We start from the raw sequence: 16278 nt of genomic DNA, 5'->3' as shown, positions 1-16278 counted from the left end.
AATTCACTTATTTTTGACAACAGTGATGCTTAACTAAGTGTAGCACCAAATACTTATTTTATTGCCGTTACAGTTGCTGTGGTAATGAGAACCTATAATATCGATATTGCTGTCTAATAAAGTTATTACAGTAATAAGTTTTTTATCGCCCTCCGAAACGGATTAGTGCCTTAATATCATCATACTAACACATTCATGGCACCTAATTTATAACTTTTTTTCTTGTACGCTGTATATCACTCTACGTTCCGTTGCGGTTCCATACTATTAGATTTATATAACATAAATTAGAAATTCCAGTCACCGAAAGAAAGATTAACAACACAGATAGTGTCATTTAACTTATGATATTCAGAATATACTACACTTTTTACATGGCTAAATAAATTACTTCAGTTTTATTATGTTAGTTCTTTTCATTATTTAAGTGTACAGAAACATGCTTTAAAAGATTAAATAAGAAACATATGGTTTCAAACGCATTTTAAACTACAAAGTCGGTAACGCAATTCCGATACGTTATGAAATTTTTAGCGTTGATTTTACTTTTGATTACCTAATATAGTAAAGATAAATAATTCACAAAAACCACGAGATTAAACTAAATTTTGATTTATTAAAACGGCAAGCTAACAATTCACTCTAATTATAAACTATTTATTAAATCCAATGGAAAACTCGCTCTTTGGAAAGTAGAGCGTGAACCGATATGATGTAAATAGTTAGGGCGGCCTGTCTTCGAACGCATGTATAGTTTGTCTATCGAAAGAACTCCCCTCGCCTTAAAATCTAATGTTGTGTCTGCTGCTATGGAAACAAGAAAGAACGAATTTCAAAGAGGGACCTCCCCTCTAAATATATTCCCTTTCTCTTACCGAAAGAGCCAAAACTTGCCTTAAATATTGACCCAGTTCCCTACATGAAATAAATAAAACTCGTAACCATAGTCATCACCACTGCTCCAGATAAATGGCGAGGTGAGTTCTTTCCATAGACAAACTATACACCAAATTTGTTGCGGATTGATTTAGAACAGTGGATTTTTGTGAAGTACATGCATACAGGCATCTAAATATTCTGCTTTATTTATATAGATTTATCTACTTATTTATTTTGAAATGCAATTAAAGATTCAGAACTTAATTATAAAAAAAAAGCATCTTAAACCTTTCCTGCCTTAGTAAGAAATCACTACTGTCTGAATTTTTTCCCTTTAATATTTGTGTTTAAATCTTTATTATTCAAAACGAGCGTTGAAAGTTCAATCAACAATCCTTCAATAATTAAATAACCTCGAAAAATTTTAGTCATAAGTTATAAATTTCCAATGAAGATAATTCTAACGTAGCATTTTTTTTAAGAAAATTAAACAAATTAGCTTACAGTTTTATAAAACAAAAAGCTGTTAAAAATATTATAATATATGGAATACCTCATAATCTAATAAAAAAATTTATATATATTTATAATTTTTAAAAGCCTTGATATAATATTTTTAAATAATCTTGGCAGGTAAAATTTTGAAATACATTGATAATATAGTTTAAAATTTAAACCGTTCCTAGAACGCATGTTTCTTATGTTAAAGAAATATATGTCGTTAGAATTATCGTTATTAAGTTATACAGTAACTATCATTATTAAGTTATAAGTTATACAGTAACTAACTTGATAATAATCATGCTGACTCGTAAATTTAATTTATGAAAAGTTAACTAAATCCACAGAACTAAATTGTGAAATTATATTAAATGGAAATTCCGAAGACAACCTGTAGAAAAGGGAGTTTTTTAATTTAAATTTTTATTAAATTTTAATTCAGGAATTTTTCTCGTGGAGTGAACAGATTTAAAACAATAGTGAAACAATTAGATTTTTGAAAATATTGCAAGTACGTTAGCTGGAAATTTATATTTTGGCGTTTTGTTTTTCCTGTAAATAAATAATTATAAATTCAATAAACCATATTTGCTTGATTACTAGTTAACTCGTTTACAAACCGTATTTGCTTTATTGACAGTTAACTCGTTTACAATCTTTTTTATTCTTTTTTTTATTTCAATTTTACACGAAAAGTGTTTCAGCTAATAACTATGAATAATTTAGTCGGAAAAATGTAGCCAAAGTTAAGAAGGGCTGAAAAATTTTAGTAGCTCGTGGTAGTTAGAGGAAGGTAGTAGATGTTAAGGCTTCACAATTTATTTACGTCTTTACTTCCCAAACATGCTGGTACCCACCGATCTGAAGCCAGAAGGGGCTTCAAGATTCCACCATAGATTGAACGCTGTCCTTCACAAGAACGAGTTCATCCATTGTTCAGCCATTGTGCCATCACTGCTAACTTAAAACTTTTCTGTCGTAAATTATTCAGAATTGTTAGTTTTTTCCATCCAATTTTGATTTTGAGAACCTGAATTATTATTTTGATAAGTAGATAAATTATTAACTCAAAAGTGTTTTACTTATCAATAACTAAATGAAAAAGAAATTTTAGTTAGATTTTTCTCAAAATAAAACAAAAGGGAAATATTTTTTAATTGACTGCAATTTTTACACAAATCATTATAAAAAACATTTCCAAACTTTCACAGACAAGATATTTACAGTGCCTGAAATCATTTAATTAATAATTGTGGAAATGAAAAGTATTTTTATTTCATTTACAAACTCCATTAAATTTTAGAATAATTTATAAAACACATTGCTTATGAAAAATTTGACTAAAACTATGATCATAGCGAAATATTATAATACTAAGTAATAATTCCATTTTATCCACGCGGAACACTGGGGGCTCCGCGTTCTGCTGACCACCTAACCGGAACATCTCTCGCACCCCAGAGCCCAAGGTCAATAAAACTGAGATGGGCACAATAGGCCTCTTTGGACTATCACGCCACTGAGTTTAGCTTAATATTCCATTTTCCAACTTCGTTTTTTTAATCACAAAACTGTACTTTTCTAGATTTAAGACACTGGAAAAAAAATTAATTTATTGAATAATATAAAAGTAATAATCAACATCTGATTGTGTTGGCGAGATGCACAAGCAGTCTGCGTGTCTGAAGGCGAAGTCAAGAGTTGCGGGTTCGAATCCCGATTAGGACATGGATTTTCTTCTCTGCGTGTTATCATTTGTTGTGTGAATGTGGTCCGCCTTATGAGCGACACTGAGGCAGTGTGTCGTGGGCAATGTTGCTCACCTCCGGCAATAGTGTGATGTTAAATGAGCACGGTAAGAGCTAGAAATTCAGTGCCTGACGTTAGAAAAAAAATCTGATTGTTTCTTAAAAACTGAGATATAAGAAGCATTATGAACCTTACACTTGATATACCTAAAAAGCATCCTTATTTTTTTCCTATTTCCTAAAATTTGTTTTAATAACATTTTTACTTAACCTATAAAATATTAAATAACTAAAATAAACCTCTAAAAAGGCACACTTTCAAAAATAGTCAAGAAGGTTACTCTTGCATACATTATTTTATTTAAAAATCCTGATAAAAAATTTAACTTAAATTAACTATAAAATTTAGTTTTATAACTATAAGTGTTAACTATAAAAATAAGGTTTTATTAAATTTAAAAAATTGTTTTCAATAATTGCTGTTTAATACAAGAATGCAGAAATTTGAATTAAATATGATTATAATTTTCCCAAATCAATTACATTTTTTAAAAATTGGATTGATGCGATATAGTTTTGATAATGACTCGTATTCATTAATGATAGTTTAAATTGGGTTATTTCGAAACTATTTTTTTAAGAATTCCTATTAAGCTTAATAGTTCCTATGCTTTCTTTTCTCCACTACCCCTTAATGGCTTTCTTTTTCTCAAACTAAAATGAGAATTTTATGAGTAAGAGAACAGCTGTGATATTTATTTCAATTATACTAATAAGTTTATATTGCAGAAATGTCACGAGTTTTGAATTGCATTCTTAAGTAATATTTTCTTATTTTGAGTTTAGGATTTGAACTAAACGTTGAGCTTCTTCGGTAAACGAAACTTTTTTTTTTCTTTTTTTTTTCAAATGAAAATAATTTTTTGTAAATTTATTGATAGCAATCTATAGATACCCATAATATGCAATCCATTTATAGAGAAATTAACAATTATATATGTAAATTAGTTAATGAAAGAAAGTCTGATTGTAGGGTCAATTATATAAGATATAACTCAAAGTACATTTTAATAACATAACTGTGGAATGATGTTTTATTTTTCCGCCAATTTACATTAAACTTGAACAGCAAGTACATATCGCTCATTAGCTGCAATAGCGGCATAACTCAAAAAATCAAGTTTTGAGATAAGTGGATTTAAAGTTTTCATTGCTAAGGTAAATGCATAAGAAATGCTTCAGTTTGCTTAAACGAAGATTACCTTCAAGTTGAATAATGAGTTGTGCTGGTATTGCTGCTGAAAGAATGTGCATTAACGCGTGTTTTTGAGTTGTGCCACTATTGCAGCCCATGAGCGATAGATATTTTCATTACATATAAGATGTTTTTACAAAAATTGTTTAAAAAGGCAGTTCCCAATAATTGATCAAAAGCATCCGATGTAACTTAAAACATTTTTAAACTAACTGAATTGCAATAAAAACAAGATATAATCTAATAATAAGCAAAATTTCAGAAGCAATGATACAGCATTACCATTTTATCTGAATTTTTCTCATGAAGAGAAGGTTTGAAAGATTTAGCATTCGTGCGCAAATACGTAAGTTCTGCGTACGTTACTACTGAAAAATCTTTGTTCTTTTGCTTAGCATGCCTGAACATAAGTACATAAAAGTGAAGGATACTAAGTGAAACTGCTAAGTCTCTTTAAAACGTTGGAGATATATTGTAAGTTGTTATTTGGACTGATTTTTTTTCTTATGGTGAAATTATGTAATGAATTAAATTGTTTAGTTTAAAATTCATCGTTTTCTTTTTTTATTAATAAAAATAAATAAAACAGTACACTTTATATTCGTCTCTTGATTATTTTCAACAGCTCATTCGAAAAGTCTATCGGAAGACCATAGCCACAATGAAAGAGTGAAATAAACCTACAGAAAGAGTCAAAAATCACATGAGAGCATAAGATCATAAACGCTACTCAAAACCTCTAGAATAATTCGTGATAAACAAAGTCAATAGAGAAACTTCTTTCTCTTTTTATTTTATTTATATTGTTTTTCTCGCCTTGCAAATTCACGACCAGTACTGCTACAAAAGATACTCAAAGTGCTTGAAACATTTTTCTCAGCGGTTATGCTGGTTATGTTCGAAAAGTTGCACCATACCATGCAACGTCAGTCTAATACACGCCTGCAGAATTCTGGCAAAACCTTTGATCATCTTTCTGTGTGACTTCTGTGTAACTCTTGTTCTTCTTAATTTGAGCATCCTTTAAATGTGCAACGTGTGAGAATACAGTATAAATATAATAATGATCTTTGTTTATTTTGGCTTTGTATATCCCGTGTGACTTGCAACTTCCTTTCCTCATCATCAAAGGCTTGACAGCTCAGGGTGGGCCTTGGCCTTCTCAAGAAGGTTTTTCCAGGCTAACCTTTCTTTTTGCTAGTGTTTTTCAATTTGCAACTTCCTTTAGTACCAGAAAGCTTTCCGACCCCAAGTCTGATTCTCTATGTTTGCCTACTTTGCACTTTCATATTTGCCATGATTTTTTAAAGGATTCTGCACGTATAAATCAAGTATGTTAAAGTAAATTTTGTCTTCAACATAAAAAAAAAATAATATTTAATAACTAAATTGTATCATTCTGTGACAAAAGATTTATCAAAAAGGAGACTGAGTTATTAGAAAAATCTGCATTTATATTAATTTATTCAATTTTTTAAAATTTGTTTACAAGCTGGTTAACTTTTTTCCTTAAATAACGAAATTAAAACAGAATGTTTGCTTCATAATTTTTCCTTATTAAGTCTTTATAAGAGCATTATAACTTTGCACATAAGCTTTAATTAAAAGGTAATGCATTCGCAAAATATTTTTATCCTTATTTTTTTTTCCTAAGTAAACAAAACCTAATTTTTATTCAACACTTAATTAGCAAAACATATTTCCAAGCCCAAATTCCAGTTTATAATATTAAAAATTTAAATATAATTCTTGTTTGACTTAAGCTATTTAATAATTCAGAAAAAAATATTCTCGTTATCTGATCAAAAGCATTTTGTTTCTTAGAACAAGATTAAAAATTTAGCTGGAATTAATTTTTTTCCTGCGTCATTAGTTAATTAAATCTTTGTTCTGTTTGGTTTGGTAATTGGGTTTCGTAAAAGTTACTCTTAATTTTACGTCAGAATTTGTTTTTATCTCTTTTATTTATGAGTTAAATATGACTCTATATGTGTTAATAAATTTAAACACTGATTTCATTTAGTAGTTTGAATGGCATTTATGTGTTAAATTTAAAAGTACAATCTGTATGTTTATCCATACAATGCAAAACGTTGAAATTTTGTTCCAGATAAATATAAATTTTACTTTTTAATATATTTTTAAAAAAATCTCAAAAGCATTTTTATTTATCCGCCTTTCTGTGACCACTATCTAAATAGTTTCTGGTGTGTTTGCAGCAGCTTATGAATGCATCAATTATCAGCCAAATAGAAATTTTTAAATATTATTTTAAGAGATTTTTTTTAAAAAAAGAACCGTATGGTATTTTCTAAAAGATATTCCAATCATCTGAAATATTAGTAATTGATACATTTTGTCCTGAATATTGACTTTTGCAAGCATCATTTAATAGCTGATTTCTGCTTACTTTGAAGACTAGAGTTTTTTAATGAATGTCTATCATAATTTGTTTCTTATATTTTACTTATTGTTTTGCTCAATTATTTCTAATGCAATTTTTTTTATTGTTTCGGCTGTTCAACATCACTTATAAAATGTTTCTTTTTAAATTTTGCTGCTAAAATTATTTGGATTGATAATGGCTTTTATTTATTATAATTTTATCTTCTTTTCAGGTCCATATGATATTTTTGTAAGAGAACTCGTTGCTATGGATGGTCTAGATAACAGTGAAATACTACTGATTGATGCTCTTGGGTAACTATATTTTTGAAAAAATTGTGTTTTATTGTTAATTGTGTTATTGGGCATGAAATTTTACTTAAGCAAGTACATAACGTTTATTTTGAAACACAAAATTAACTTTGAGCAAAAACTTGGTTACACTTGAAGGAAAAAAAAACTAGTTTTGCCTTATCTTTTTTCGCTAAATAACTTTTAACAATAAACTGGGGTATCCCAAAAATTACAAAAGAATTTTAAAAAAAATCTATTAAATAGAAATAGAAGAGGATATAAATGTACGTTTGCTACCTGCTGCTAAAGAAATCAGAAGAATTAATCACCCCAAGCTTTATAGTTGGTGTCAAAGTTTGTCTTGTTGAAGTTAGTTGGGGCTGATTTTAGATCATCTTATCTGCAATACTTATATTAGCGTTGTTTAATTTTCTTCTCAGACTGTATCACGTTATTTTAAATATTTCATATTTTTGAAAATGTTATCTGATAATTTCTCTCAGTTAACTTTGTCATATGTTATCGAACTTTGTTGTTTTGAAACTTAATGAAAATAAATGTCCACTATTCTTAAATAGAATGTATCAAACTGAAACTATTCAATTTTATCAGCGTCCGTTTTTAAATTTTCCAATTGTCAGGGTTTTTTTAACACACGATAAATGATTTTACTAATAGAAAATGACTTAATAATAGAAACTAACAGACGATTTTATCAGAATAAGATAGATTCTAATTCTATAAAAAAACACAGGTCAACATAAGTCAAATCTTTTCTATTTTTTAATATATATAATATTAAGAATCGGTGAATCGAACGTGTTAATGGGTACGGAAAATATTTTTTAAACAGATTTCTGTTGCTTACATTCTGGCGATAATTTTCTTGAATTCACTAATCACTCAACATGTTGTTTCACAAAAAGCTGTAATTATAAAGCATAGTTATTTCTTTCTATTTTTTCGTAAAATTTAGATAAGAAATAAAAATTCTTATTAATACTTCCAACTCTCCATAATGCGGATTTTTTTTTAAAATATATAACTCAGTAGAATTGATTTTATATTTTCCCTGCTTAAATATTACTTTTTGTTTAAATTGCTCTAACCTTTAATTTTCCTATTTTAGGTGTCCTACAGATACACTCATTATGGGTGCCCTTTCTAAGGCTCGTGTTGAAAACAAAATACTGCAAGCAACTTTTGATGCCTTCAAATTTCCGACATCCGAAATAGTCCAATTTAAAGCTTTGGTCACTCCATGCCTTCCCACATGTGAACCGGTAAATAACTACGCTACCCTATATGCAAGATACACTTTCAATTTTGACATTTTTTTTTTAAATTTAATACTTATTTTCTAAATTTAATGCTTTACTTAATGACCTTATGCTGAATTTTATGTTTTAAACATGCTGTAATCATTTGACTAGTGAGAGTTTGTTTTTAAAGATATCCGCAAATCGTTTGCTATTATTAAAAGTCTTAGAGCAGAACTTAAAAATTGGCATAATTCTGCTCCTGAGATATTCGTATTTATTTTGATTCATACAACCTAAAATAATTTGTATGGCTTAATGTTCAAATTCTTAAAATAATTAAAGCTGAAATAATTTTGTTTATTGCAAGTTTTGCATTATCTCTATAATTAAATTTTAAATCCTATTTGAATTCTAGAAGTAATTAAATCAATTAAAAATCAAAATTAAATCAATGTAATACCGAATCTCCAATTACTTTATCTATAGATTTTATTTTAATCATAGTTGAATTCTTGACCTTTTTCGTAAAATTATTTTTGAATGTTTCTTTTTCTTATGGTTTTTTCAATGTTTTTTTTTCCTACTTGAAATTTTATAAAAATGCATAACCAGGAATAATATAAATACGTTATCAAGAGAAAAATCTTTAATTAAAGTTTTAAAAGTATTTGAAACAACGAAAAATCGGGTTTACATGAAGTAAAAAAATTAAGAGGAAGAAAAATAAAATTATCGCACCTTTTGAGTTGAATCATTTCCTTTTAAAAGCTTACTAAAATAATTTAAAAAGTAAAAAGGAACCTAAATAAAAATGTGAACTCCCGAAGTTAATAACACATTGTGTAGCTAATTTAAACTATGATAATGAAATATTTTAACTTGTTAAAATGAAAGCAATATTTTCATGAAGATGATTGCTCTGTTAGATCATCTAATGATGTGAGTTAGGAAAAAAATACTTTCCACAAACTGATTGCCTTGTAATAAACATTTGGTTGAATGAGTTCCCAAATTATGAAATCTTTCGCATTAATTCATACGCTGCTTGCGGTGTTCAAACATTTGATGGTGTGAGTTTTAAAAATATAATAATTTCAGTAGCCTGATTGCATTGTAAAAAAAATTTGGTTGAGTTAGCTCCCAAATTATGAGATCTTTTTCACATGCTGCTGAAGCTGTTCGAACATTTGATGAAGTGAGCTTAAAAAATGAAATATTTACCATAGGCTGATTGCTTTATAAGAAACACTTGAAAATGTTAATTAAAAAATAATGCAATGTTTTCTATAGGCTGATTGCTCTGTGCGAACATTTGATGGTGTGAGTCAGAGGATGACTTCTTTCGGCAAGAAGAGGCGAAAAAGATCATCTACTGAAGAGGACGAACTGATTGTTGTCCAAACCATTCATATCACAGATAAATTCGGATTTGACAGAGAGAGTAGAAAGACAGATGATTCCTCTGAATTCGGTCCTACAAGTATATCAGGTATGCATTTTCTACGTTAAGCATGTTTATTTAATGATGTGCATTTCGTTTTATATATATTGAAACTGTTATACTTGAAACCTAAGTTTCATTTAATGAATTAAGTATGTTAAGTTTAGAAACTGTTGCCATTGATATTTTTTAGTAGTTAGAAATATTACTGTAATAATATTCATGGAATTTCACAACAAAAGTGCCTGTGATTGAACATAAAGTATTTTTTTAAGATAGGCTTTACATGACATTTTTAGCGAAATTGCATGAGTTTTAATTTAGGCTTATTCGAATATTTATACTAATTATGTAGAAAAAAATATTGTATATCAATAGTTTTTTATAAACACCGTTTAATTTTTTTTTTGCGATGTTTCGGATTTTTTTTCCTTTATAAATAAAACACACAATGCTTGTTAATGCGATATAATTGGCAACTATACAGATTGTTCCGTAAAGAGTTACTTTAATATGTATTTTGGAATACTTTTCTGAAATTAAAACAAAAAAGTACGCTCATTTGGAGTCGCAAATAAAGCGATGTAAAAGCAAAAACGCTACCGATATCTGTCTAAACGTAGTACAGGAAATTTAATTAAATTTAAACAAGTTTAATTGGAAATCAACACATCAAAGTGCTTCGATCAACTTTCCTGTTTTGTCCAGTCAGTCTTTTTTTTTATTACTATCGCCTTCCTGTACTGTAACTGGTCAGATTTCGATACCATTTATGCTTCTTTTTTCTCGCTTAAATAATAATTTATGACACCCCCAAAGAGCATAGTTTTTGTTCATATTATAAGGATTTTGAAAATTCAAATTAATTATGAATAACCTGCATACGTTGCATGTACTACGTATAATAATTGATTGATAAAGAGTTATTTCAAGAATTAATGGAATTGTTTATCTTTTGAAAATATTTAAACATTTGCTGTTGTCTTTCTAACAGTATATTTCAATTTTAACCATTATTTTTTTTAAAGTTTACTTCGAGATTTTACTTTATCATGTACGTTATCAGACGGTACCAGTTACAATAGATGAACTTTCCAAAATACAAGTAAAAACCACTGCATTACGTTCTAAAAGAATAACACATCATATTTCAAAATTTCAACCACTTAAATTTGCTAAAATTGTCTGCTTATTTTACTTGAAATAAACTTAAAAGGATGCAGTTAAACGTATGTTTTTTTACTTTACCTTTACTTCAATACTTCATGGTAAATTCTCTTACAACTGCGAAAGTAATTATAATTTTACAGATAAGTGAGCCCAGGTAAAGCTTAAGTAAACCATTAAATTTCAAATGCTAATAATTTTTATTCAAACAAATTATGGTAAGATTATTCTTAATGATGAGGGTAAGCAATAGTGCAATAATTTGTTTGTATTTTGCTATTTTGTAAACATATTTCTTTCTAGCATTTGAAACATCAGGGTTTAATCTAAGTTTACCTGATTCTCTAAACTTAAACTTATTAAACACCAATGGAGGTGAAACAAAATTAGTCATCCTGCTTCCTTTTAAACTATGCTTAAAGTTTCATATAAAAGTCAAATATATTTTGAATTGGACATCCCTAAAGTAGTTAGTAAAACTTCAAGTATACATCCACGTTTCATATTTTTTAACTACATATTGTTTATTTCCTTCCAGAAAATTCTAACTCATCGACATGCTTAAATATGGCTGGTTTGGTTATTGCTTGTTCTTTATTCCTGATTGCTCAATTGATAGTTCTCTTAGCGTGGGCATTTGTTTGGCACAGAAGAAACAGAGTAAAGACCAGTATGCAAAAAGATACTAGTAGGAGTATTGATATGATATACAACAGTAGAAGCAGTAAGTCCACCACCATTTAACGCTAGCCATTTTTTTAAACATTTTACATTGTTAGCAAATAGTCCGTCATCAAATGCATGCTAATAAATTGGAAATGAATTTAGAAAGGACGATTATCCTCTAACCCGGAAGCTAATTTGCAATTTGGAAGCCATTAACGACTCTCTCTCCTAAAATAATAAATCTAAAGAAAACTTTTAAAATATTTTTAAAAATTTTTTCAAAATGGAGACAAATTTGAGCGTAAAATCTACACATTTATGTCACATTAGGAGCTTTATAACAAACTGTAATAGCAAAATATCAAAATAATATTTTTTCTTGATTAATAATATGCTTACCTGAATAAATTCTCTCAAAAATTTCAAATATATTATGAAATATAACTAAACATATTATTCAGTATTAATTTTTTAAGTAAATATTCTAAATATTTTTATTTAAAGCATAATAAAAATAATAAATTCACACGTAAATCTTAGCTTTTAGTTCAAAGCATAGCTAACACTATACAAAATCTATAGAAAAAGTTTCGAAGAATTGTGCACTAAACTTCTTTGTAACGTGTGTTAGCGTTAAGACATTTTCTCAAAATCAACACTTTTCTGAAAATGGATTCTAATAACTGTACTGTTTCGTTTATCAGCAAGTGAAAAAAAACAACTACAACTTCAATTCTGAAGATCGAAGAACAAAAATTTAAAAAGGTTAAGTAATCTAATGAATACAAGTTCAAACATTAACATTAAAAACAAATCAAATTTGTCGAAATTACCGATTTTTATCCAGTCGAATATCGCAACAAGAAAATTAAAAAAAACATTTAGCATTTGTTCAGCGCAATCTCAATTCCAATGTTCTTGAAGACTTTAAAAAGTAACAAAAAAATGACAAATTTCGATATTGTATTTTACATTTGTGAAGCAATATTAAATTTCAATAAAAAATATATATTTAGACATATATATTTAAGCATTTTTTTATTAAACGTTTTACATATTTAAACACTTACAAATTAGGCCTTTAGCGTTATCTTAAAAAATGAAACTCTTATTAGCATACAACTAGGACTGTAATTTGTTAGAGTTCTCATAAGCCTTGAATTCTTAAATAGGAAAGTTAATTATAAATTTTGTTCTAGTTGACTGAAAATCAAGAACAATTCCTCCTTTAAACCATTTACTATAGTGATTGTCTTATTAATATTATTGGTTGTCAGTTTTATTTATATTACTTACGGACTTCATCATTAATCGAGAAAATTATATCTCTCTCAAAATTATAAATAACCTAACCAAACTAGTTGTTCAGCTCAAACCATATCAATCACTTAACTTTTTTGGATTTTTTTTCAACATTTTAAATGTTTTGTGTTTTTTTTTTCGGTATTTTCCTTTATAAATGTTGCCATTAGTGTGTGAACTTTGCAGTGATGATTGCTTTACAAAATAACCTTTAAAAATATTTCTAAATATAGGATTTATACTTTAGAAATTAGTCAAACATTACCATCTTAAACCATTTAAATTAAACCAAATATTACCATCTTAAACCATTGAAATTAAGCCAAATATTACCATCTTAAACCATTGAAATTAAGTTTCGCATTTTTTTACATTCTAATTATTATATATTTAAAATTGTTACAAATAATTAATTATTTAACAATTCATTTATTACAATAAAGCTATTTTTTTTTATTTTTCAGGAGATAGTTCTTTTGGTAATAGTTATGGACTAGACAATCCATATCGAGAAACTATTAGTCCATACGACGTACCATACAATCCTCCCTCACAGTCCCTACCCATAACGAGAAGATATTAAGCATCATTTCTTGTACAGGTAATAAATGCACAACTCTTGAATCATTCAAAGAAATTGTGAAGTGAATCTTGAAAAAACTTGCTTGCTTTTTAAATTATCTGTGACTTATCCTACCAATAATATTGTCCTCAACATCAGATTTGCTAACATACAGGGCTAAAATTGAAAGTACAAGGTAGATTTGCATAAATTAAATAGAAGCATGAGATTGCAAACAATATCTGATGCCAATAGAGAGGTTTGTAAGTTAGTTGTTTTGTATAGTTGAAATGGTGTACCAATCCATGCAACGTCAATGTTTAATGCGTATCTGAAGCGTTCAGCAAAATATTTTTAAGGATCTCCTAGGTCAAAAGATTCACAAATTGAAACAATAACCTCAAGTTAATATGGAATTTTTAATTCTCCTGGTATACCTTCTTTTGCCTTTTCTTTTTAGCAACTTTATAAAATAACGTTAGCAGAATTCTTTTTCTCAGAGCGATAATATGTATCTGATTTTAAAAAAATATATATATATGTGTACGATCCATGAAAATTAAGCACACACTCAGTTCAGAGTGACCAAAAATTATTTCACAACTTGTATTTTTGAGTGCATTAACTCACTAATAATAATAAAACATTACTTTAAAACAGTACTCGGTTTAACAAAATGTAAATGGGTACTTTATATATTATCCTGTGGACCATTTTTGCCAAATCAGAAAAAAGATCGATAAAGCATCGCTTTTTTTAGCTTTATTGTATAATCATGTATTATAATGCCGGTACTGAGCAAGCCTAGCCTACTAAGTACATCCATTTTTGCTTTCATGAAAGCGTGTTTAGAAACCTGTTCTTTTCCCCCTCTGCTAAAAAATTAATCTAAATTTGAAATCTTCTTATCCCAGAAGATAATCATTGTATCGCAAAAAATGTGCGTTATAGAACGCTATATGTTTTTATATTTGCAAACAGAATTATTTAAATAATCAGATTTTTCATTTTGTTGTTGTTATTCCACGTGAAAACAAAATTGAAATGGTTTAAATTTCATTATTTTTTATTTCAGCATGCGTTAAATTATGTTTGTATTTTATTCATTTCTTGATGATCAATTACAATGTAAAAATACGTTTGAAACTCACAAAAATGAATTCTGCTTGATTATGTCGAAAGAGATTGACTAAGAACCAAAAATCCTGTAAATTACTTAACTTGTAGTCGAAAAAATATTTGAATCTAATTCCAATCTTCTATGCAATGTTTTTAAAATTTGGCATAATTGCCCTATTTAAAAAAATTTAGAAAATTCTAGAAAAGAAAAGAACGTGAATATTTTATGACAGATTTTTGGCATGATTGCCCTATTTAATAAAATTTATAAAATTCTAGAAAAAAAAAAAGAACGTGAATATTTTATGACAGAAGCCCTTGTTTACTTCTGGAAAGTATTTAGAGCCTACTATTGGAAAATATCAAGATAATATATTAGCTTACAGCTTACATAGAACCAACGTATCAAAATAATATATGAGCTTAAAGCTTACACAGAAGAATCAACTCTATGACATGATGAAAACGATAATAAAAGTACTAAATATTAAATAAAGTATAGAGAGAAAATATATGATGAAGAATATCAAAAAAGCCATATAGATCTCTTTATTAATATATTTTATTTTATTTTCCAGCGAGATGCTAACCCTGCCACATCAGAACAAAGTCATTCCAAGAATTTAGAGAAAATAGAATTATTTCTTGATGAATTATGATTGGTTAGAGTTGCTTTCCTTGGATAAATCAGTGAATCAAAACTGTATGATCTTTAATGGGAATAAACACTCTGCTTGGATGTTCATATAAACTGTTAAAATGAATCAAGCATTCATCATAAAAGAAACTTTAGAAATGAACACCTTGACAAAGAAACAATCCATTTTAATTTATTTATAGTTCCGATTTTTAATTTATTCGCTCATTTTTGTGTTCACCTTCTTAAAAAGACTGAATATATTTTGTGATGGTGATAATTCCCTAATCCACGTTGCCAACGACTGTTGCTGGTCTCTATTTTTATTATCCGACATATTATGGTTTTCTTTTATTGGATATGAATTCCTTTTATGTATGTATTTGTTGATCATTTTATTTATGTTCATTATTAAAAACATCATTTTTCTAAGTCGTTTTGTCAGTTTCTATTTCTGATTTTATGTACGGAGCATAACACCTTCAATAATATTTGGTCTAATGGTTTAATAGTCATAATTTTCTGGAAGCTTATTTTTAAATTTTGAATTTCGTAATGATACGCTTGCAATCGAATATGGACGTATGGAATTTTCAATCGATCGAAATTTAAGGCCACATTTAATAAATTTTTGAAAATTTATAAAATGTTGCCTCAAATGAGGTTAGATCGAAAATTCCATGATTCCATTTTCGATTTTATGTTCTATGTTAAATATAAGATAAACTACACTCGGAATAATATTTTGTCTAATGATTATGCGCTAATTTTCAATTTTCAGGCATTGACTGATTTAAGACCGTAGTTACTTTTCGGGAAACTTACATTTTTTCGCTTTTATGCATGTATTTGTTGATTATTTTATTGTGTTGATTATTTTATTATGTGTTATTATGTTGATTATTTTGTTATGTTTTATTTATGTTTATTTATTATGTATTATGCTGTTTTCTTAGTGTCAATTTCTTATTTAATGGTACGGAGCAAATCACCTTCAACAATATTTGGTCTAATGGTTTGATAGTCATAATTTCCTGGAAGGCTCTTATTTTTAAAATTT

The 16278-nt window shown here is 27.8% G+C and overlaps 1 protein-coding gene across 1 annotated transcript in view; it reads left to right on the top strand.

Annotated features, from left to right (window-relative positions):
* The window catches only part of LOC107444593 (uncharacterized), a 209311-nt gene extending 193661 nt beyond the window's left edge, over positions 1-15650 (top strand). Inside the window, exons 8-13 of the mRNA XM_021145380.3 lie at positions 7002-7083; positions 8192-8345; positions 9615-9813; positions 11471-11656; positions 13365-13501; positions 15160-15650. Of these exons, the coding sequence (XP_021001039.1) occupies positions 7002-7083; positions 8192-8345; positions 9615-9813; positions 11471-11656; positions 13365-13483 (740 nt within the window). The 3' untranslated portion in view covers positions 13484-13501; positions 15160-15650. The remainder of the gene's footprint in view (positions 1-7001; positions 7084-8191; positions 8346-9614; positions 9814-11470; positions 11657-13364; positions 13502-15159) is intronic.
* The last annotated feature ends 628 nt before the right edge of the window (positions 15651-16278 follow it).

Source organism: Parasteatoda tepidariorum, chromosome 3 (genome assembly GCF_043381705.1).
Source record: "Parasteatoda tepidariorum isolate YZ-2023 chromosome 3, CAS_Ptep_4.0, whole genome shotgun sequence".
Lineage (NCBI taxonomy): Eukaryota > Metazoa > Arthropoda > Arachnida > Araneae > Theridiidae > Parasteatoda > Parasteatoda tepidariorum.
This window is presented reverse-complemented; position numbering and strand designations above follow the sequence as displayed.